This window comes from Lethenteron reissneri, chromosome 58, assembly GCF_015708825.2.
Source record: "Lethenteron reissneri isolate LAM-NWPU_2019-01 chromosome 58, ASM1570882v1, whole genome shotgun sequence".
NCBI classification, from domain to species: domain Eukaryota; kingdom Metazoa; phylum Chordata; class Hyperoartia; order Petromyzontiformes; family Petromyzontidae; genus Lethenteron; species Lethenteron reissneri.
In genome coordinates this window covers 2,403,733-2,428,451 of record NC_083836.1, presented here as the reverse complement: position 1 = coordinate 2,428,451, position 24,719 = coordinate 2,403,733, and the positions used below count along the sequence as shown (strand labels likewise).

General features: G+C 52.7%; 1 protein-coding gene across 2 annotated transcripts; it reads right to left on the bottom strand.

The window, feature by feature from the left end:
* Positions 1-24,506, bottom strand: DIPK2A (divergent protein kinase domain 2A). 2 transcript variants are annotated; one of them, XM_061575472.1, is made up of 7 exons: positions 24,441-24,506; positions 9,468-10,946; positions 7,824-8,001; positions 7,324-7,550; positions 3,900-4,040; positions 2,768-2,930; positions 1-1,825 (listed from the first exon to the last, which is right to left on the bottom strand). In XM_061575472.1, exons 2-7 carry the CDS (start codon positions 9,741-9,743, stop codon positions 1,437-1,439), a joined length of 1,374 nt encoding a protein of 457 aa, XP_061431456.1. In that variant the 5' UTR covers positions 9,744-10,946; positions 24,441-24,506; the 3' UTR covers positions 1-1,436. The 2 variants fall into 2 exon arrangements, with proteins under 2 accessions (XP_061431456.1, XP_061431455.1); XM_061575471.1 differs by lacking the exon at positions 24,441-24,506 and adding an exon at positions 24,379-24,430.
* Positions 24,507-24,719: the final 213 nt, after the last annotated feature.

Sequence of the window (24,719 nt, the reverse complement as noted above, 5' to 3'; positions counted from 1 at the left end):
TGTGTGTGTGTGTTTAGTGTGTGTGTGTGTGTTCAGTGTGTGTGTGTGTTCAGTTTGTATGTACTCCCCCTGTTCTACAGAGTGTGTGTGTGTTCAGTGTGTATGTGTATGTTCAGTGTGTGTGTGTGTTCAGTTTGTATGTACTCCCCCTGTTCTACAGAGTGTGTGTGTGTTCAGTGTGTGTGTGTGTTCAGTGTGTGTGTGTGTTCAGTTTGTATGTACTCCCCCTGTTCTACAGAGTACGTGTGTGTGTTCAGTGTGTGTGTGTGTTCAGTTTATATGTACTCCCCCTGTTCTACAGTGTGTGTGTGTTCAGTGTGTGTGTGTGTTCAGTGTGTGTGTGTTCAGTTTGTATGTACTCCCCCTGTTCTACAGAGTGTGTGTGTGTGTTCAGTGTGTATGTACTCACCCTGTTCTAGTGAGAGTGAGTGTGTGTTCAGTTTGTATGTACTCCCCCTGTCCTAGAGAGTGTGTGTGTGTTCAGTATGTGTGTGTGTTCAGTGTGTGTGTGTTCAGTTTGTATGTACTCCCCCTGTCCTAGAGAGTGTGTGTGTGTTCAGTATGTGTGTGTGTTCAGTGTGTGTGTGTGTTCAGTTTGTATGTACTCCCCCTGTCCTAGAGAGTGTGTGTTCAGTTTGTTCAAATTTTGCCCGATTCGAAAAAAAAAATCGCACCACAAAATCACTCGCTTGGGATCACCAAACGTCGCCAAACTACCGTGAGACCACCGGGCAGTCGGTGCGACGAGAGCGATAGCGCGAACAAACACCACGCGTACAGTGCCCAATTGGTCACTGCTAACACTGCCCCGAGCGTGCGTTAGACGACAGCGAGGAGGAAGTGAGGCGAGTTCGGAAGCTTGCGGAAACTTAGCGGAATACAGTTTAGAAAAACAACTAAAAATCTTCAAGTACCATATTTCACCGCACCTGGGGGGCCACGTCTTCTGGCCCCGGTAGCTCAGCGGCGGAGCGAGCGGAAGTCCCCGAGTTCGAATCCTGGTTGGCGGGGTGGGGGGAGGGGGGGTGGCTTGCTTGTCCCGGCCCATCATCTCTCCGAAACGCGGTCGAGAAAATGAAGCACCACTTCGCAGGAGACGTCAATGGCGGTCGTCCTACGGGTAGACTCGCTCGCCCCCCCCCCCCCCGTCCTCCACCTGCCACGAGAATGTGGAATGTCTCCGGCGGCTGGCTCTGCAGGGCTGTAAACAGATGAGCGCCGGCCTCAACGATGCTCATCGGAGCAGGGGGGGTAGCGGAGAGTAAAAAAACCGTCGTCGCTCCGACCCAACCCTCACCGCGTGCGCTACCGCCACGTCCGGCAAACGCCGTCCAGCATCGGCACTCACGGTGGCGGCGAGCGGCCAGGTCGCGGGTCAGGCCGCACCGACCTCCCCCCCCCTGCCGCCCCCCCCGTTCCCCCCCCCAAGTCAGCCGCTACCTCTCAGTGCCGCCACTGACATCCACAATCCCCGCCGCCGCCGCCAGCTTGCTGTAGTTGGCGTTGAGATCGGCGAGCCATCTTCGCAACTCTCCGGCTGCCGCGGCCCGCCCGCCGGGCCTCTTGGGCCGCACGCATTCGGCCAGCAGGGCCTCTAGGCGGCCCGCCAGGGGCCGCGGGGCCCCCCCGAGCAGAGCCGCCCCGCCCCGGGTGCCCCCGGCCCACAGCGGAGCCAGGAGGTTGCGGCACACGGCGTAGTGGTTGTGGTCGTGAGAGAGGCGCGAGCAGAGGTGCTTGCGCGACGGGGAGAGGGCGAGGCAGTCGTAGGAGTCGCGGCAATCCTGGTGCGCTGTCTCGTATGGGGAGTCAAACTGGGCCGGGCGCTCTGTGAGGGATGGGGGGAGGCGGTGAGGGGGTGGCGGTGTCGCGTGGATAATAAAGTACATGGTCAGCGTGACCACGTCACGGCGCTGCAGAGCCGAGTTCGTTTCCGGCAGATGTTCGAGATCCATCCTTGAGTCCGAGCCAGTTTTGCAACAGCAGGCTTAACTGGACGCGGGAAGGCATTTCTCACTGCAGGGCTATTGTAGTTCACTAGGATCTTGTGAACTACAATATCTAGAATTAACACAAGGATCTTGTGAACTACAATATCTAGAATTAACACAAGGAGCTTGTGAACTACAATATCTGGAATTAACACAAGGATCTTGTGAACTACAATATCTAGAATTAACACAAGGATCTTGTGAACTACAAATATCTAGAATTAACACAAGGATCTTGTGAACTACAATATCTAGAATTCACACAAGGATGTTGTGAACTACAATATCTAGAATTAACACAAGGATCTTGTGAACTACAATATCTAGAATTAACACAAGGATCTTGTGAACTACAATATCTAGAATTAACACAAGGATCTTGTCCGTAGATCTTGTCTGACCCGTCGTTATTACCGTTGGACAAATCCGAAAAAATCTGCGACGTGCGTCTAATTGTCTATGAACAGTTCCCAGATTTCGATTTAAAGCTTTCGTGACTGCAGGGATTCATCTTCTTGGTTCTTTCCGTAAAGTCACGTATGTTTTATTTTTATTATTTTATTATTTCCATTCTACGTGACTGTACCAAAAGAACCAAGAAGATGAGTTCCCAGATTTCGCATGTAATTTGGGATCAAAAGCACCGCGCCCGGACACCTTTGTCTCGCCAGTGGCAATGTTTACACACACACGTAGACACACGCGCGCCAGACACACGCAAGGGAGTTCCACGTCGTGGTTTTGCTGCAAGCGAATCGCCAGCGACGTCACGGCCGTACCCTGGCGGATGTGGCGCTTGTCCGACACCAGGACTCGCGAGGCCTCGGTGAGGATGAGCCGCCCGTCGCGTGTGCCCACGCCGAAGCTCTCGGCTCGCACGTCCAGCAGGTAGAGGCCAAAGTCCAGGTCGTTGTTGCTCAGCTGCTCCGCCAGCTCCAGGGCCTGCGGGAGGTGGTGGCGGACGGGGCAATGGTGGCGGAGGTGGTTACGGTGGTGATGGTTATGATGGTGGTGATGGTTAGGATGATAGTGGCGGTGGTTATGACGGTGATTATGAATATGATGGTGGTGGAGTTGATTGATGGCAGTGGTGATGGTTATGATGGTGGTGGTGATAGCTGTGATGGTGGTGGCGATGATTGACGGTGGTGGTGGTGATGATGATGGTTGTGGAGATGGTTATGATGGTGGTGGTGATAGCTGTGATGGTGGTGGAGATGATTGACGGTGATGATGATGATGGTTGTGGAGATGGTTATGATGGTGGTTTCGGTGGTGATGGTTATGATGGTGGCGATGATTGACGGTGGTGGTGATGATGATGGCGGTGGTGATGGTTATGATGGTGGTGGTGATAGCTGTGACGGTGGTGGTGATGATTGACGGTGGTGGTAGTGGTGATGATGATTGTGGTGATGGTTATGATGGTGGTGGTGATAGCTGTGATGGTGACGGCGATGATTGACGGTGGTGGTGGTGATGATGCTGGTTGTGGAGATGGTTGTGATGGTGGTGGTGATAGCTGTGATGGTGGTGGAGATGATTGACGGTGGTGGTGGTGGTGGTGGTGATGATGATGGTTGCGGAGATGGTTGTGATGGTGGTTTCGGTGGTGATGGTTATGATGGTGGTGGTGATAGCTGTGACGGTGGTGGCGATGATTGACGGTGGTGGTGGTGATGATGCTGGTTGTGGAGATGGTTATGATGGTGGTTTCGGTGGTGATGGTTATGATGGTGGCGATGATTGACGGTGGTGGTGGTGGTGATGATGATGGCGGAGGTGATGGTTATGATGGTGGTGGTGATAGCTGTGATGGTGGTGGCGATGATTGACGGTGGTGGTAGTGGTGATGATGATGGTTGTGGAGATGGTTGTGATGGTGGTTTTGGTGGTGCGTGCGTGACGCGCCTGCCAGGCGAGGTCGACACGTTTCTCCCAGGGCGAGCTCAGGAGGTCGGAGAGCGGAGGCCCCACGTAGCTCTCGGCCACAATCCGCCCACACGCACCCAGGTACTTGGCCAGAGGCCAGCCCTCATCCGGAGGGAAGCTCTAGCACACGCACACACGCACGCCACAGTCTCTGTGTGAGTCTACGGGTCTCTGTGTGAGTCTGTGGGTGTCTGTGTGAGTCTGTGAGTCTCTGTGTGAGTCTGTGGGTCTCTGTGTGAGTCTGTGGGTCTCTGCGTGAGTCTGTGGGTCTCTGTGTGAGTCGGTGGGTCTCTGTGTGAGTTTGTGGGTCTATGTGTGAGTCTATGGGTCTCCGTGTGAGTCTATGGGTCTCTGTGTGAGTCTGTGGATCTCTGTGTGAGTCTATGGGTCTCTGTGCGAGTCTGTGGCTCTCCGTGTGAGTCTATGGGTCTCTGTAGGAGTCTGTGGGTCTCTGTGCGAGTCTGTAGCTCTCCGTGTGAGTCTGTGGGTCTCTGCATACATCTATGGGTCTCTACGTAAGTCACTTGTGACCTGGCTGAAACCATCAACTTTCCGCACTTGCGAAGCCGGTTTAATTGCTGTGGTCGTGCAGCTGAAACCCAGATGGGAGGCCAGGATTCTCAGCGGTGTCCTTTCGCGAGTTCTTTTTATGTTTTTGTATTTTAAGGAACAGGCGATGAGGCATGCGGCTGGAGATCGCGACATCAGCACGCGGCCGCTCGGGTCAAAGGTCGTGAGGTCGCTAAGAATGAAACCCCCACCACGCCACCCGGCTATTGTTGCACGGAATGTCTGGCTGGTTGGTTAGGGGTCTGCTTAGGGCTTTGGTTAGTGTTCTGGTTAGAGGTCTGGTTAGAGGTCTGGTTAAGGGGCTGGTTAGGGGTCTGGTTAGGGGTCTGTTTATGGTTCTGGTTAGGGCTAGCATGAAGCTGGCTCGTGAGCACAACCTCCCAACCCCCTTCCCCTCCCGTCATTCACCCCCCAATTGCAATTCATTATCTTGCCAATAGATGCCAAAGTGGCCGAGCGTTCGAATGCTCGGCAGTTGTTGGGAGTGGCTCGTGGGTCGAATCTGGCAGGCCGTCCTGGTTAGTGCTGCGGGTGGGTGTGTTAACCACGGTGGCTAAGAGATGTTAACTACCTCGCCTGGTATACAGGAGGTTGTGGGTTCGATCCCGACCCTGACGCCTGCTGCTGTATATTTGGAGTTTGCGTCTCTCTCTCATCATCATCACGGTGGCTAGGAGATGTTAACAACATCGCCTGGTATGCAGGAGGTTGTGGGTTCGATTCCGACCCTAACGCCTGCTGTATATTTGGAGTTTACGTGTCTCTCTCTCATCATCATCACGGTGGCTAGGAGATGTTAACTACCTCGCCTGGTATGCAGGAGGTTGTGGGTTCGATTCCGACCCTGACGCCTGCTGTATATTTGGAGTTTACGTGTCGCTCTCTCATCATCATCACGGTGGCTAGGAGATGTTAACTACCTCGCCTGGTATGCAGGAGGTTGTGGGTTCGATTCCGACCCTGACACCTGCTGTATATTTGGAGTTTACGTGTCTCTCTCTCATCATCATCACGGTGGCTAGGAGATGTTAACTACCTCGCCAGGTATACAGGAGGTTGTGGGTTCGATCCCGACCCTGATGCCTGCTGCTGTATATTTGGAGTTTGCATGTTCTCCCCGTGGTCGCGTGAATTTTTCTCCGGGTCTTCCGGTTTTTCCCTCCACATTTAGAAACGTGCGTTTAGAGCATTTGGCTACCGCTGTACATTTCCACGTGACAAGCCACTTTGGCGAGCTATCGTTTGTGGTCAGGTCGCTTCTGAAGAAGAAGTTACATAGCTCAGTGGGCCTTAACTGGTAGAATTAAAAATAATCGTAACAAATTTAAAAGTTTCGATACTACGACAACGCACCCCGCCTAATTCGCAGCGGAACAGCGGAGGGGGGGGGGGGGCAACGCTCGATCCCCGTGCTGATGGAAATTGCTGGGCTGGCAAGACCTCGACGCCCGCGGGTAGAGGGGGGGAGAGACTGACAGGCGCAATCCACCAACCCTCGCTGGCCTTCGCTGTGCCACTGCGCTAAGGGCCAAGCGCGGCGCTACCCCCAGTGTCAATGTCACACCGCAGAAGCGCGCAGGGTAAATATAGGAACAATTGTCATCGAGCACCCGTGCGTGCATGCGTGGTGCCCGTAGACAGGTTTTGCTCCGACGGCTCACGCTGCGAGCGCGTTCCACCGAGACACAGGTCGTGACGGCGGTGCTGATGATGATGCTGCTGCTGCTGCACAGGGCTGCCCCAAAGCTCACAAGTCAATTACCGCGAGCGCTTACTTAGCGACGCCGTGGCGGCACGGGTCAGAGACGGCGAGCGCTCGGCCTGCCTGCCTGCCGACCCCGAAGTAGTAACCCGCAACCCTAATCGCATTATCCACCCCACGCACCATGCCCCTAAGCCCAAGTAATGAGCCACTTGCACGAGCCCTTGCACTGACCCTACCTGTTACTTACTAGCCAAGAACATTAGCCCCACCACGAAGCATAACCTTAGCTAACTAGCCACGAGTGCTAACACAAGCACCGACCCAAATTCATGAATGCAGAGTACACGAGGATAATAACAATACGCGCACGCACGCGCGCGCACACACAAAGCACGCACGCACACAATGGACGGGCATATGAGGCGGGGAGGAATGCAGAGCGAGTTATTTCCGTCGCGCGTGTGTCGCGTGTGTGCGTGTGAGTGCAGATGCACCGACAGAAGCACCGGGGAAACAAAGACAGGTTGAGATTGAGGACTCCTGCAATTCTCTCCTCTACTGCCTCCCCAACTCCGTCCTCTCCCCCACATCCCTCTCCTGCCTCTCACTCTACTACCATCCCCACGCTCTCCTCTCTCAGCTCACTCTCCTACTCCCCTCCACACACTCTCCTACCACTCCCCTCTCATCTCACTCTACTCTGGTCTGCTCCACAAGTCTATAGATTGCGTCTCTCTGGGTTTCTCTGCCCGTCTGTGACTGTCTCATTAACTCTGTCATCGTCTCCCCCTCCTCCTCCCCCTCCTCCTCCCCCTTCTCCTCTCCCTCCTCCTCCCCCTCCTCCTCCCCCTCCTCCTCCCCCTCCCCCTCCGTCTCCCCCTCCTCCTCCCCCCCCCTCCCCCTCCTTCCCCCCCTCCTCCTCCTCCTCCCCCTCCTCCCCCCCCCTTCCTCCCCCTCCTTCCCTCCCTCCTTCTCCTCCTCCCCCTCCACCTCCTCCTCCTCCCCCTCCTCCTCCCCCTCCTTCTCCCCCTCCCCCTCCTCCTCCCCCTCCTCCTCCACCCCCTCCTCCTCCTCCCCCTCCGTCTCCCCCTCCGTCTCCCCCTCCGTCTCTCCCTCCGTCTCCCTCACCTGCATGACGAGCGGCTCGGGGTTGAACGCGATGGTGAGGAGGAGGGTGATTTTCTCCGAGTCCTTGAGGTTCTTGAGCAGGAAGCTGCCCGAGTCGCGTGTTTCCGCGTAGCGCCGCACCACGCGGTCCAGCAGCCGCTGCGACGGGCAGTGCACCAGGTCGGACCAGCCCTCCACCACGGCCGGCGTCAGCAGCCGCGCCGGTGGCACGCCGGCCTTGGGGTCGCCTACACGGCCGCACCGCGTACGCACGGCGTGAGTCTATGGCTTTCTGCACAGATCTACTGGTCTCTGCGAGCCCGCGGGTCTCTGGCGAGTCTACGGGTTTCCGTGCGAAACTACGGGCATTCTCGCGAGTCCGCGAGTAACGCGGCCTTCACGATAACTCTCACGAAGGTCGACTCGCCGCGGAAATTCAAACTGCGCGGACGGCGAGGCTTGCGTCGCCCTTAGCTCGCTCCCCCCCCGGCACCGCCCGTACCCACGCCCGGGCCGCTCACCGTTGAGACGGTTGAACTCGGAGCGCAGGACGGCCTTGGCCACGTCGCACGCGGCCCGCCCGGTGGCGCGCAGGCAGAGGGCGCGGTCCAGTTCGGCCAGCTGCGCCGGCGAGCCCAGGCGCTTGAGGGTGACATCGCGCGGGCCTTCCCGCGGCTCCGTGTGCCGCCCGGCAAACACCTGCGGGCGCCCGGCGGAGGGGGGTGGCAAACCGGGCAAACTAAATAGACGCTCCAAGCCTGGGGTGTGTCATTCAGACTCTGTCTTCTCGACAGACTTGTTCTCCACCTGAGGACGGCTGCTTGCGTTGTGGCCGAAACGTCGTGAGAATTATTTTATTATGTTTAATTTTTATTATTTTATTATTTCCCTTCTACGCGACTTTACCGAAAGAACCAAGAAGAAGATAAACGTCGTCGTCGCTCCGTCGGCGTCGTCCGTCGTTGACGTCATCGTCGTTAAAACCGTCGTCATCAGCAACGTCGTTGTGGCTGCTGCCAAGGTGTAAGCACGCAGCACTTGAGGGTGGGAAAGATTCCACCGTTACCATCAACACCGTCGCCAGTCTTACACGTTTTCTTTACGATTTAAAGCTTTCGTGACTGCAGGGATTCGTCTTCTTGGTTCTTTCGGTAAAGTCACGTAGAAGAGAAATAATAAAATAATAAAAATAAAACATAATAAAATAATATATATAAAAATATTATTTATATTATTTTATTATTGTAATAAAAATAAAACATATAAATAATATATATATAAAAAATATATTATTTATATTATTTTATTGTTTTATTTTTATTATTTTATTATTTCCCTTCTACGTGACTCTACCGAAAAAACCAAGAAGACGTTTTCTTTACATATATATTTTCAACAAAGCAACGGGTGGAAATCGCACCGCTGTTCGGTCATCGCGTCACCGCCACCATCATCACCACTGCCGCCAAAGACAAAGATCCCCCGTATAGCCTGAACAGACTGTTGGTGCAAGTGCTGTTAGCGAGTAGCAGCACCTATGAAGGCCAGCATGGAACACAAGGTGGTGGGTGGTCAGCACCACACCTGGCTGCCTTCATCTCCCGAGGGGCGATGTTTACACACCGCACCAGGTACTGATTTGAGGCTGAGTCGACCGACCACAACCACAATCACCAAAACAAAGACAAAGATCCCTCGTGTAGCCTTAACAAACTGTTAGGGCAAGAGCTGTCCACGAGCACCTATGAAGGCCGAAACGGCACACGAGGGGTTGGATTGGCAACACCACCCCCTGCCACCTTTGTCTCCCTTGTGGCGATGTTTACACACCGCACCAGGCACTCATCTGAGGCCGTGTCGACCTACCACAGTCACAACCACCGCCACCGCCACCACCACCGCCACCACCACCACCACCACCGCCACCGTCACCGCCACCAACACCGCCACCACCACCGCCACCACCACCGCCAGCACCACCACCGTCACCGCCACCACCACCATCACCACCACCACCGTCACCGCCACCACCACCACCATCACCACCTTCACCACCACCACCACCACCGTCACCACCGTCACCACCACCGTCACCGCCACCACCGCCACTGTCACCGCCACCACCACTACAGTCACCACCACCACCGTCACCGCCACCGCCACACCTGCTGCCGGTTGAACCTGTCGAGCAGGCGGAACTGCGCGGCTCCCCGGAAGGTGAGCTGCCCCGCCGAGAAGCGTCGGCACCAGCTGGTGCCGAAGCACGCCGGGCAGCGGTGCAGGCCAAGGAAGCGGCGCTCCGTGAGCACGTTGTGCCGCAGCGAGCTGAGGAAGTCGTGCGAGCGAGCCAGCGCCAGGCACAGCAGCGCCAGGCACAGCAGCAGCTTGAGCCAGCGCAGCAGCCGGCCCAGCTTGCACAGCGGGAACGCTCGCACCACCATCGTCGCCGCCGCCGCGCGCTGACGCTACCACCGCTGCGGTTGTGCGTGTACGTACGCTGAGCTTCTTTAGCGGCGTACGTGGTCGGAGGTGCCGGGGGAAGTAGAACAAACTAAAGCACGAAAATCATTTCTCCAGAAATGAGTATTCAATCGAGATGATGTGAAACGTGCATCGCCCCCGGTAGATTGCTAATATCGGAAGAGCGTTCCAGACGGCCACAGAAGCGCGTCTGAAAGCGGCCGATGCGGTGACCGTCTTTGTTTGGTGGCCAGCCAAAAGCCGCTGCTCCTTGACGAGATCAATTGTTGTTGTTGTTGTTGTGCCGGTAGATGACTGATGTTGTGGGTTGTTGTTGTGGTTGTTGTACCTGCTGAGGTGGTTGATGCCGTTTTGGACTATTAATGCTGTTGTTGTTGTTGGTTTTGCTGCTGTGGATTATTGTTGCTGTTCTTGTTGCTGGTTGGAGCTTTTGTTGCGGTTGTGGCTTTTGCTGCTGTAAATTTTTGACGATGACGATGTTGAAACCGTCAACACCGATGAAAGGAATGTCCGGGTGATGGGCCTCGCACGGTATCCGCGGGTCTCCCGCTCCCCAAAGTTCTCAGTCAAGAGCTCATCGTGGTATAAGGGAGCGAGACCGGGACCCGTCACGCCGCGCGTGTCAGCGAGGCAAACCGTACACGCCTGGGGTCAGGCTCAAACCAATCGTGAACATGTATAAAGTGGCTACGCGCGGTTAGGCCATCTCGTGTTAAGTGTCACAAGTTATATAAAATCGCGAGCGGCGGTGGCGCCGTCTGACGCCCGCTGGGGACCGGCTGATTTTGGCAATTAGCGCTGAGGACAGCAAGTTTATAAAACACCGATTACAGTTTGTTTGGTTTTTTTGTCTCACGGAAAATTAACACGGCTGCGATCAATTCGCGAGCTTCGTACAAACACTGCTGGTGGTAACCCAAACCAAACGGCGAAACTTCAGCAGCCGGCGGCGAGTCGTGCCGCCCGGCAACTCGCCGGCGAGACCGAGAGGAGATCCCGGCGTAGCCGCGGCGCGGCGCGGAGGAGACGTTGCCGGTGCCGGTGAGGGTTTCGGTGAGGGTTTCGGTGAGGGCGGCCGCTACCGATTCCCCACTCGCCCGACCAGCGCCCCCTCCTCATGTCCCCCCTAGAGCATCACGCCGGCACTGCGGTGAAGGCGGGGTCTGCGCACGGTCACACACACGGAAACACAGTCAAAGATCCCTCATGTAGCGTTAACAGACTGTCGGGGCAAGTGCTGTTGGCGAGTACCAGCGCCTGTGAAGGTCGGCACCACACACGACGGGGTGGGCAGCCGGCAACACACGCGGCCACATTCATGTCTCCCGAGTGGCGATTGTTTCCACAACGCGCCGAGTCGACTTAGGGGAGGCACAGGACCTGTTCGGATATTCGCCAACATTGTTAGCTGTGAGCAGGAATCGCACTCAGGTTGCCGGGGTCGTAGCGCAGTATGGCAACCACTCCACGACCGCTCCCCATAGAAGCACACGCACACACACACACACGTGGCAACGCACACACACGTACACGGGTACACGAGTTGACACGGCCTACAACAGACTCCTGGGGAAACTGCTCTTCACGAGCAACGATGCAGGACGCTTTGGATGGACTTGGGGGTGGTGTGGCCAGAACCACGCGCGGCCACCTTTATCTCCCCAACGGTGATGTCTGATACTTGCCGCTAAGGCACCCGTTGTTCAAGGCTGATGACAATGATTGTGATGATGCCAACAAAAACGACAATGTGGACCAAGATGATAGTAGATGACGATGATGACGATTATCGTGATGATTATGATGATCACCATCACACATGGCCACACACATACGTACGGACACACAGACACGAGGACACGCGGACACAGCAACGGACGTATAAAGACAATAACCGCCGCTACCACGACCTCTGCCATCACCGCCACCGCCAACGCCAACACCATAACAGGAGAGGAAGGCTGCCTTGTGCCGAGCCCCGAGTCAAAGTGCAAGCTGAGCATCACGGCTCAACGTGCCAAAGCAGTCCACCCGCCATGAAACCATCCTCCTAAATGCAGCGAATTGAAGGACTCCGCAAGGCCACCAGTGCCTAATCACGTACGATCCTACAGACTCACAGAGACCCCCTACACTCGCGCAAAGACCCATCGGCTCACGCAGTTGCTCGTAGGGACCATCAACTAACGACGCTTGACACCCCGGTGCAATCGCCGTGGCTGTGCGACTGGGGGCGCCATGGTGGCGAGATGTTAGCAACCTCGCCTGTTATGCAGGAGGTCGTGGGTTCGATCCCGACCCTAAAGCCTGCTGTATATTTGGAGTTTGCATGTCTATCTCTACCGTGGCGAGATGTTAACAACCTCACCTGGTATACAGAAGGTCGTGGGTTCGATCCCGACCCTAACGCCTGCTGTATATTTGGAGCTTGCGTCTCTACCATGGCGAGATGTTAACTACCCTGTTATACATACAGGAGGTCGTGGGTTCGATCCCTAGCCTGAAGCCTGCTGTATATTTGGAGTTTGCATGTTCTCTATCTCCCCGAAGTCATGTGGATTTTTCTCCCGGTCCTCCGGTTTTCCCCTCCACATTTAGAATCGACGTGCGTTTAGAGTACTTGGCTGCTACACATTTCAACATGATAAGCCACTTCGGTGAGCTCTCGTTTGTGGCCAGGTCGCTTCTGAAAAAGAAACTAGACAGCTCAGTGGGCCATACCTGATCAAATAAAATAAAAAAAAATATTAAAACCTGGATCGGAAGCCGGGATCTCACTCCGGGTCAGCGCTTCCGACCCCCGGGCCACCCAGGCACCAACGCTGCTGCGCTGGCAATTTAAAAATCGCCGCGCTCAACACAAGCAACACGAACACTGCCATGCCCCCCCCTCCCCGCCCCCAATTATAGCGGCGAGAGGGAGTCAGGGGGGGAGTGGATGACGCTAAATGAGATGTAACAGCTACGCACACACGGGGTATTCACTGGGGAGCGTGAGAGACGAGCGTAGATTCACCATCCCCCCCACCCACCCACCAACCCCCCTCCCCACCCCGCCTGACACTCCTCGTCCCTCCGCCAAGTAGCGGAAGGAAGCACAAACACGTCAAGCAGCCAGCAACAAGCAGCACGACCAAAGTTGTACATTTAAGAGTTGGTACACTTAAATTTCGATTTAAAGCTTTCGTGACTGCAGGGATTCATCTTCTTGGTTCTTTCGGTAAAGTCACGTAGAAGGGAAATAATAAAATAATAAAAATAAAACATAATAAAATAATTCTCACGACGTTTCGGCCACAACGCAAGCAGCCGTCCTCAGCGTCTGAATGAGGCTGTCTTTCCGACAGACCTGTTCTTCACCTGAGGACGGCTGCTTGCGTTGTGGCCGAAACGTCGTGAGAATTATTTTATTATGTTTTATTTTTATTATTTTATTATTTCCCTTCTACGTGACTTTACCGAGAGAACCAAGAAGAAGGAGGCGATTGTCTGCCAGCGCCACGATTCGAATTTGAAAAACTACGCACCGAAAATGACTCAATTGGGAATCCACGGAGAAACATCGCCCTCGAATGGCAGATTCATGTCCGCGAAACAAAGTGGCGCCATCCTCCGTGACAGCCTCGCAACGCCATGAGAAGGATAGCGCCGACGATTTTTTTTGTTACAAAATTGGTGCTGCTGTTATTATTAATATTATAGCCTCGTGTGTTATTGTTGTCATTGATGGGCCTTTTTCGGTTGAACGTAATCCGGGAAGGAAGAGTGTGGTGGAAACAAAGCAGATCTGGGTAGAAACCGGATCCCCATGGGACATCACGCTTCGGTGTGCGTGTATACAGCAAGTACAAAAACAAAGCTCCCCCGTATAACCTTGACAGACTTTCTTTTGGGGGCAAGTGCTGTTAGCGAGCACATATGAGGGCCGGCACGACACACGAGCGGTTGGGTGGCCAACACCACGCCCGGCCGCCTTTGTCTCCCTAGTGGAGATGTTTACACATCGTACCAGGTACTCATTTGAGGCTGAGTCGACCTATGGGAGGCCCAGGACAGGTTCAGATAATCGTCACCGGTTTTGGCCGTGAGCGGGAATTGAACTCGGGTCGCCGGGTTCAAATACGCAGCGCGCTAACCGCTACACCACCGCTCCCTTACACACATACACCTCACCACTACCACACATCACCCACACACCTCACCACTCCACACACACACGATGTTTACACATCGTACCAGGTACTCATTTGAGGCTAAGTCGACCTATGGGAGGCCCAGGACCGGTTCAGATAATCGTCACTGGTGTTGGCCGCGAGCGGGAATTGAACCCGGGTAGCCAGGTTCGTAGCGCAGCGTAGCGCTAACCGCTACACCACCGCTCCCCACACAGCAAGTACAACACACACACAGACAAAAATCCCTCGTGTAGCCCACGTAGAATGTTAGGACAAGTGCTATTACTGAGCACAACTGAAAGCCACCACCATCACCACCACTGCCATTACTATATCACTGCCTCCACGACCCTCAATTCCACCACCAATGCCAACAACACCACCACCGATTGTCACAGCCACAACTGCTACAGCCGCCACCACCGCCACCACCACCGGCCCCCCTACGACATGCCAATGTGTCTACAGTCCTCCACAGGCGCGCGTAAATTTAATCAAGCACAGGGTGAGAGCACCGCGACTCGCTAATGAATCCACACCGCCCCGCGGGACTGCTTTGCGAAACCCGTCGCTCACGGGCGCCGGGATTTGCTCGTCGCCTTGATCTTTACCACAATTTCCTCCCCCCTAAAAAAATAAACCATAGACAAAGATGCACCCCCATATGAACCTCGTTCACCCACTCACTCACTCACCCACTCACCCACTCATTTCATCATTCCCTCACCCATCCTCTTACTCATCCACTCACTCATTCACTCATCCAGTCACTTACACATCCACCCAGTCACTCACTAATCTTATCAGTCACTCACTAATCTCATCACTCACTCATCCAGTCACTTACTCATCCACCCACTCACTCATCACTCACTTAGCCCGTCACTCACTCAGCCATCAACTCAATTCACCCATCCTCTCACTCACTCAAAGACAAAGATCCCCAGACTGTTGGGGCAAGTGCTGTTAGCGAGTAGCACCTATGAAGGCCGGCACGGCACAAGAAGGGGTGGGTGGCCAGCACCACGGTCGACCGCTTTTGTCTCCCCGAATGGAAATGTTTACACGTCATAAAAAAACAATACCGCACACACACACACATTCACTCAAAAAGGCGTTCCATAATAGGGTGGCCACCTGTCTGGGTTTGAAGTCAGAAAATTGTCCACTGCTTTTGGGCGGCAGGAATTGATTTGTGCCGAGATCCGGTACCGGTGTTGTGTTGAACGTGAGTTCTCTGCTGTGCTGTGCTGACCATAGACCAAGGCGGATTGAGAAACTCCGTCTGGGTTGGGTTTGTATGGAGGAAAGGTGGCGACCCCGATTGCGTGATCATCATCCCCTCCCTGATCTTTACAATATGCCCACAAAATAAAACTCGCACTCCCACACCAACATGGGGCTTAGCAAAGGCGAACGTCTAAGGTTAACTCACTGTGTGAAGGTCAGGAAACCAAATGCCTTGTGCAAGCCACAGACTGGATGGGTGGATAGATGAGGAGTGAACAGTTAGTGTTTTGTTACTGGGCATTTGGGAGGCAGTCGGAGCGACGCTCACAACAACGAGCGAAGCGCCGGGGGGGGGCTAAAATTCAGTTGGCAAAAGTGGGGAGCACAAGGGGTCATCTCAGTCCTGGGTCTGTCCCGTGACCTGCTGCCAGCATACCTTGGACACTCCACGTGGCCTCAAAGCGCACCTAACCTGGCACAAGCGCCATGGCGACGTCACCGCCACTTAGTGGCGAATGGCGGTTGTTGTGTGTGTGCGTGTGTGTGCGAGCGTGTGTGAGCGTGTGTGCGTGTGTGTGTGCAGTGTGTAAACGTCAGCACTGGGTAGACAAAGGCGACCCGGCGTGGTTTCTACCTACACCACTGCCTCTCGTGTGCAGTGCCAACATTCGAAAGGTACTCTCGCTAAGGGCACTTTCCCCAACAGTCTGGTAAAGGCTACACAGTGGACCTTTGTCTTTGTGTGTTTTATGTATGTGCGTGTATATGTGTGCGTGCGTGTGTACATGCATGCATGCCTGGGAGTGGTGTAGGTGCGTATGTGTACATGCATGCATGCGTGGCAGCAGTGTGTGTGTGTGCGTGTGTGTACATGCATGCATGCGTGGGAGCAGTGTGTGTGTGTGCGTGTGTGTACATGCATGCATGCGTGGGAGCAGGGTGTGTGCGAGTGTGTACATGCATGCATGCGTGGCAGCAGTGTGTGTGTGTGCGTGTGTGTACATGCATGCATGCGTGGCAGCAGTGTGTGTGTGTGCGTGTGTGTAATGCATGCATGCGTGGGAGCAGTGTGTGTGTGTGTGTGCGTCTGTGTGTGTCTAAACTGCGTCTGGCTCGCTCACCCGTGCTTGTACTTTTCCAGAAGCGCTAGGGAATGGAGCACGGTTCAATCAGCAGCGAACAAAGCTTCAAAGTGCCAGCAGCAGCCAAAACAAGTGGCTTGTCCACGCGCACACAAGCCACACACACGGCTCATTCAGAACTAACACATAACTCGTACAGAACTCCCACACAGAGCTCACACACAGCTCTTAAGACGAATATACAAAGTATTGTTATGTGGAACCGCACGGAAATCCACACTCTGCATAGAGACACTCATAGACGAGTCCAGGCTCAAGAGGATTCGTCTATGACGCAGTGCCTCACTCTCGCCTTTAGACTGTTCCAGAGGACCCAGGAACTAGTAGAGACCCACAGGCTCACAAAGAGACGTACGATTTGACCGCGGTCCTTTTAACAGCGCCTTGAGACGCGGACACATTTAGACGCTGCCGCATCAAGGAATTCACATTGTGTTATGGTTGTTGTCATCGATCATGATGTTGTGTTGGTCAAGCTAGCAACAGCCTCGCCGTATGTTTATTTCACTCTGCCCGTTATCCGCTGTCGTAAAGTAAAATCTTTAAAGAGGCCGCGTCACCACGACACTCACATCGCTCCGATGGCTCTCGGTGAAATCCTGGATCAATTTCAACATCAAACTGAACATCTTCAAGGCCCTACATCAGAGGTCGCAAACGGGTTTTGATTCCTTACCCGTACCCGGCCGCACCAGGGTCGCAAATGGGTACCCGTACCCGGCCGGGTACGGGTAGCCGTTCCCTACCCGTACCCTACCCGAAATGAGTGACAAACGGTGACTCACCAGTGACTCACGGCCTACCCGTACCCGGCCGCACCAGGGTCGCAAACGGGTACCCGTACCCGGCCGGGTACGGGTAGCCGGGTATCGGGTAGGGTACGGGTATCGGGTACCCGGTTGCGCCTTCTGCCGTGCATGGACAGACCCATGCCTGCCACTCCCGTCTCAGCCCCATCTACTGCCCTCCACTCTCATCCCCTAACTCTCCCCCTATCATCTCACTTTAACTCGCCTCAACACACTCTCTGTAGAAGGGGGGGGGGGTGGGAGGCTGGAAGTATGACCGCATCACGTTTTCGTCTCATCCACAACACTGTCGGTGGGAAAAACTCACTCGCTCACCCGTACCCGTCAACCCATGCGGTTTACCCGTATTCATGTACAGGGAAATTGAGTTTTCAGGTCCATACGACGTACAGCCGTTTCAATACGTGCATCATTTTTTAAAATCTATTTGTTTGCGTTTCTCCCTTGTGATGCGACTTTGTAGGATAAACGTTGAGATTTATTTTTCGATTTAAAGCTTTCGTGACTGCAGGGATTAATCTTATTGGTTCTTTCGGTAAAGTCACGTAGAATGGAAATAATAAAATAATAAAAATAATAAAACATAATAAAATATTTTATTATGTTGAGATTTATATTTATAAAGGTCTGAATTGGTCTGATAAGGGGTTGACAGGTATGTTCACCTACCGACTCACCCACCCACCCACCTCACCACGCTGTGTTCCACCACCACCACACCCACTCACCCACCCGCTCACCACGCTGTGTTCCACCACCACCACACCCACTCACCAACCCACTCACCACGCTACAGATCACAACACTAGTCTCTCCGGCTTCCCCCGTCGCACTGCTCCACTTTAGAATCCCATCCCCCCCCCCAGATCCATCATCGTCCCTTCTTGCAATAATAGCCGCGATTCTAGATTTGAAGCTTTCGTGACTGCAAGGATTCATACTCTTAGTTTTTTCGGTGAAGTCACGTAGGTAAAAAAAGAAATTAAAATTCATAAAAATAAATTAATAAAAATCACGACGTTTCGGAGGCAACACAAGTCTCCGTCATCAGGTGGGACCGTCACAGCCACATTTACTCTCCTCCCCCTTAACTTGTATTTAAGAACTTGCATCTTGGAATCCCTGCCTCACTTGATACAGCAAATCTGGCTGTGACGGTCCCACCTGATGACGGAGACTTGTGTTGCCTCCGAAACGTCGTGATTGTTATTATTTTATTTTTATTAATTTTAATTTCATTTTTTACCTACGTGACTTTACCGAAAAAAACTAAGAGCAATAATAGCCATGCTCCATTCAAAGAGAAAACGAAGTCAACCTTTGCCTTTTGCAACCGTGATCATGCAAACTTGGCACGTACATGTTCGAAGGGGGGGGGGGGGGGAGTGACAATGTTACGATTCACGATCAAGTACGGCAAGGTGTCAGAGAGCAAGCGGCGGTCTCAGAGTACGTGGACCCCGATTCACCCTCGCACTTTGTGCAGCTCGTACTTTCGCTACACGCACGGGGCAGGAAGCGACGAGACAAATCACCGCCCCCCGCCATCACGCAAGCGATGGGTTCGACGGCGTGTAACTCTATCGCACGCTGCAAGAAGCGAGTCCAAAACAATCTCTAGCATTCTAGTGTTAATCATAATCTACGTGACCACGGGGAGTACATAGGGAGGTGTCAGAAAGTTACACCGACAAACAATACAAGAACATTTCGATTTAAAGCTTTCGTGACTGCAGGGATTCATCTTCTTGGTTCTTTCGGTAAAGTCACGTAGAATGGACAGACCTGGTCTTCTTCTGAGGACGGCTGCTTGCGTTGTGGCCGAAACGTCGTGAGAATTATTTTATTATGTTTTATTTTATTATTTTATCATTTCCATTCTACGTGACTTTACCGAAAGAACCAAGAAGATGAATACAAGAAAACGTCAGGAGTGCAAAGTATAGAAAAGGTAAGCAAGTCACTCGTGGTTAGTGGACAGACGTTTGACTTAGGCCACACAATTATAATCTGAATCCAGACAGCCAAAATCCAGGCAGCAATTTCGCATTTATTCTGACTTCCTGGGCCTTGCCCTGCAGATGCTCGGTGCAGTCTCGAGTGAAACGTCGAATCTAAACGACTGAATCCCGTTGTGAGAATCGGTCTTTCACCTTAGCGGTGAGCGAGCGAGTCGCGAAAAACAATCAACTGTGTTGGGTAGCGGAGGGGCCTTGCGACACAGATTTGGCCAAATCATTACGTGGGCCCAACCGAAAAAATATATATCAATTGTTCATTTTAACGGTGCTGTTCTTTTTCATTCACCGTCGCTTGACACTTTGGGCCCGTGCTCAGCGACCGTGAATTTAAAAAAAAATATTCCGTGGGGGGGGATAATCTGGCCGTGGATAATCAAGAGATAACTGAACGTACAGTGGCTCTGTTTCCCTTGTTCAAGCTGGTTTTATGCCACACACGCAAACTGTGAATGCGTTCCTGGCGGCTGCCCAAAGAAACCTGTGTTATAAACAAGTTGGGGGGGGACCTTGCATACACGGGCGTCCTGTAACGTGTCCCGACATGTGTTTGTGTATCTTCTTGGTTCTTTCGGTAAAGTCACGTGGAATGGAAATAATAAAATAATAAAAATAAAACATAATAAAATACAATTCTCACGACGTTTCGGCCACAACGCAAGCAGCCGTCCTCAGGTGGAGAGCAGGTCTGTACAGGAGACAGAGTCTGAATGACTCAGACTCTGTCTACCGTGGCCGAAACGTCGTGAGAATTATTTGATGATGTTTCATTTTTATTATTTTATTATTTCCATTCTACGTGACTTTACCGAAAGAACCAAGAAGATGAATCCCTGCAGTCACGAAAGCTTTAAATCGAAATGTGTTTGTGTATTTAATTAGCGGTACGGAAAGGCAACTTTGTAGCTGCCAGGGCAAAAACACATTTGGCACATTTGCAAATATGTAAAAAAAAAGCTTGGTTTGTGTCTCCACGTTTGCAGCGAGGCTCTGATGGACGTGGCTGGTTTGTATCAACGTATTTGTCAAACTTCTTTCGCACCGCACGTAGCCAACCGTGCTAAACGCACGAACGTTGAGTTTTCACATTGGAACATCTTCGCCGTTAGGGAACTGTTCTACGTATGTATGTTGAACTTCGTTCGCACTGTGCGTAGCCAACCATGCCAATCACACAGAGCTCATGCCTGAACACGCTTTCAGTCCCAGGTCCGAGTTTGCGTGTCTCTCTCCCCGTGGTCGCGTGGATTTTTCTGCGAGCCCTCCGCTTTTTTCCCTCCACATTTAGAAGCAACGTGCATTCAGATTATTTGGCTGGAACTGTAAATTTCCGCGCGATAAGCCACTTCGTTGAGGCCATCATTTGTGATAGCCAAGTCGCTTCTGAAAAATATCTACACAGCTCAGTGGGCCTTCGTGGAGTTTACAGTGAGGGAAACAAGTATTTGATCCCCTGCTGATTGGTCTTGGCCATGGTGGAGAGTTTCGAATCTGATTGATTGATTGCTTCTGTGAACAGGTGTCTTTTATACAGGTAACGAGCTGAGATTAGGAGCACACTCTTAAAGGGAGTGCTCCTAATCTCAGCTTGTTACCTGTATAAAAGATACCTGGGAGCCAGAAATCTTTCTGATTGAGAGGGGGTCAAATACTTATTTCCCTCATTAAAACGCAAATCAATTTGTAAAAATTTTGACATGCGTTTTTCTGGATTTTGTTGTTGTTATTCTGTCTCTCACTGTTCAAATAAACCTACCATTAAAATTATAGACTGATCATTTCTTTGTCAGTGGGCAAACGTACTAAATCAGCGGGGGGTCAAATACTTTTTCCCTCACTGTAGGTGCCACCTCGACGCTCCATTGGCCAACCCCACACTGACCAGCGAGGTGGAGTATGGTCAAGCAACCCTGAGAGCCGACACAAAGTGGGGAAAGTTTTCATCCAGCAGCGGATTGACAAAGTGGCGTTCGCCGCTTGTTTGCTGAAGATTGCGGTCTTAATCTGGCAGTCCACCCTGGTTAATACTGCATGCTTCTCGCACAGCAGCCGTTAAAAGATCCCGTGGCGTCGTTCGAAAGAGTAGACCATCGTGTGGCGGCAGTCATGTTAAAAAAATTGAGTGAAGACTTGCAAATGACACAATGGGGATGCACACAACAGCATCATCATCGCTCCCTGCTATTAAACTACGCAAGACTGTGTTTGTAAAATCTACCGGCGTCTTCCTTTGTGATTATATCCCTGCGCTATGAGAATTAATATCACGAATATACCAATTGCACTGTATTATTATTAAAGTGAGAAATATATATTTAACTTATTATGCATAGCAGTCCGGGTGTAATCTCACTGCCTCGAGTCATTTCTCCCATAAGCCAATATTAAATTGTTACCAATCTTCTTCTTGGTTCTTTCGGTAAAGTCACGTAGAAGGGAAATAATAAAAATAAAACATAATAAAATAATTCTCACGACGTCATTCAGACAGCTCGCTCAACCACTCGCCCAACCTCCACACTGTAGGTCACAACAACACACTCTCACTCACTCAATCACTCACCTACTCACTCACCTACTCACGCACCCAATCACTCACCTACTCACTCACCTACTCACTCACCTACTCACTTACCAAATCATTCACCTACTCACTCACCTACTCACTTACCTACTCACTCACCCAATCACTCACCCAATCACTCACCCAATCACTCACCCAATCACTCACCCAATCACTCACCCACTCACTCACCTACTCACTCACCCAATCACTCACCTACTCACCTACTCACTCACCCAATCACTCACCTACTCACTCACCCAATCACTCACCTACTCACGCACTCAACCACTCACCCACCCACTCACCACACTGCAGGTCACCCAACTTTTCTTTCCGTATCTTTCCTCCCACTGCTCCACTTGTGAATTTCCTCCCACCGTCCCATTGCCAAGCACTTTAAACAAAAACCTTGCTTAATAAAAGAGGCACGTCAACTTTTTATCTGTTACAGCTTTGGTAGTGATGCGTAATGCCGGCCACGTGATGTTTTGGGGCTTTGCTCACTGCGTAGCAATCAGATTTACCAGATAATGACAATCACAAGATGATCCACTCACACCTGCACACAAACACACCAACTCGTACCGCCAAACTGAAATATTTACACACCCGCACAGAGACACAAGATCTATTATTGTACAGCCTTGGCAAAAACCACACCTAGACGCCTTTGTCTCCACAGTACTCACGTTCATACACCGGTTATGACAACGCCTGGGATTCGAAGTCAGGTTTGCTGGGTTTAAATAAGTGGACACACACACAGATCCCCCGTAAAGTCATAGGGGTTGTTGGGGAAAGAGCTGTCAGCAGGCACGCCTACACAACCATCACATTAACACACACACCCCAACACTACTGCACACAAACACCTAGACACACACACCTATACACACACAAAGTTGCGCACGAAGTTAGACAATACAAACCCCCACCATGTATGCGTATACTGCCCAGTACCCCAACGCACACACAGCCACTTTCCCTACACAAACTCACCCACATACACAACCACCACTATACACACATCAACAGACACACCACGCCTACACCCATACAAAGATACAAAGACAAAGATCCCCCGTATAGCCTTGACAGACTATTGGGGCAAGTGCTGTTAGCGAGCACCTATGAAGGCCGGCACGGCACACGAGGGGGTGGGTGGCCAACACCACGCCCGGCCGCCTTTGTCTCCCCAGTCATGATGGTTTTACACACCGCACCAGGTACTCATTCGAGGCTGAGTCGACCTAGGGGAGGCCCAGGACCGGTTCAGATAATCTTCACCGGTGTTGGCCGTGAGCGGGAATCTAACTCGGGTCGTCGGGTTCATAGCGCAGCGCGTTAACCGCTGCATCACCGCTCCCTTACACACACACCTCACCACTACCACACATCACCCACATACCTCACCACTCCACACATCACCCACACACCTCACCACTCCACTCACCCCTGACCACTACCACACATCACCCACACACCTCATCACTCCACACACACCTCACCACTACCACACATCACACACACACCTCACCACTCCACACACACACACCTCACCACTACCACACATCACCCACACGCCTGACCACTACCACATACACACACCTCACCACTACCACACATCACCCACCCACACAACTCACCACTACCACACATCACCCACCCACACAACTCACCACTACCACACATTACACACACACCTCACCACTCACCACTACCACACATCACCCACCCACACAACTCACCACTACCACACATCACCCACACAACTCACCACTACCACACATCACACCTCACCACTCACCACTACCACACATCACCCACCCACACAACTCACCACTACCACACATCACCCACACACCTCACCACTACCACACATCACAAAACTCACCACTACCACACATCACCCACACGCCTCACCACTACCACACACACACACACCCCTCACCACTCCACACATCACACACACCCCTCACCACTACCACACACACACACACCCCTCACCACTCCACACATCACACACACACCTCACCACTACCACACATCACACACACCCCTCACCACTACCACACACACACACACCCCTCACCACTCCACACATCACACACACACCTCACCACTACCACACATCACCCACACACCTCACCACTACCACACATCACACACACCCCTCACCACTACCACACATCACACACACCCCTCACCACTCCACACACACCTCACCACTCTACCACACATCACCCACACAACTCACCACTACCACACACCTCACCACTCCCACACATCACACACCCACCTCACCCACAGCAGCGGCGCAATTCCTCGACCCAAAAGTACCGGCGGTGACGTCACCACGGCGTTGGTGCCAGGCTAGGTGCACTTGGGAGGCCGTCACGCGAAGTGTCAAATTTGGTTCCGCTCGCAGGTCGCACGGGACAGACCAAGGTGCTGTGAGGTGAGTGGCAGGCAGAGGGACAAGCTTCGCTCACCACTAAGCCACCAACACACCCTCACCATAACCCCTCACCCTCACCCACCACACACATACAATGTAAACTTGCAGCTTTAGCCACAATGGGCCCTATTCACGGCTGCGTTAACGCGCCGAGAGCTTGCCAATCCCGCTCCCCGTTGCCGCCTCGTTCTCCTCACCACAGCGCTTTCTTCTCCTCACCACCATCACCATCATCACCACATCATCGTTTTCTCCTCACCTCGTCTATGGCCACCTCGTCCGATGCGCTGTCGCACCCCGCCTGTCAATCAACCGTGACGTCACCGCGGCTTATATAAGAAGCCCCGCCCATCGAGGGAGGGGGCGGAGCTAGAGATTTTTTTGTGGGATGACCATTTGAGTGACGTCATGTCCGCCGGGTTAATAAATATTAAACAAATTACTGGAGTGAACGCCGCTGGTGTATCAGGCAGTGGTGCACGAAGCACAATTAATAAAAACTAAATTAAACTCAGCATGTTACCTCAGTAAAAAAAAA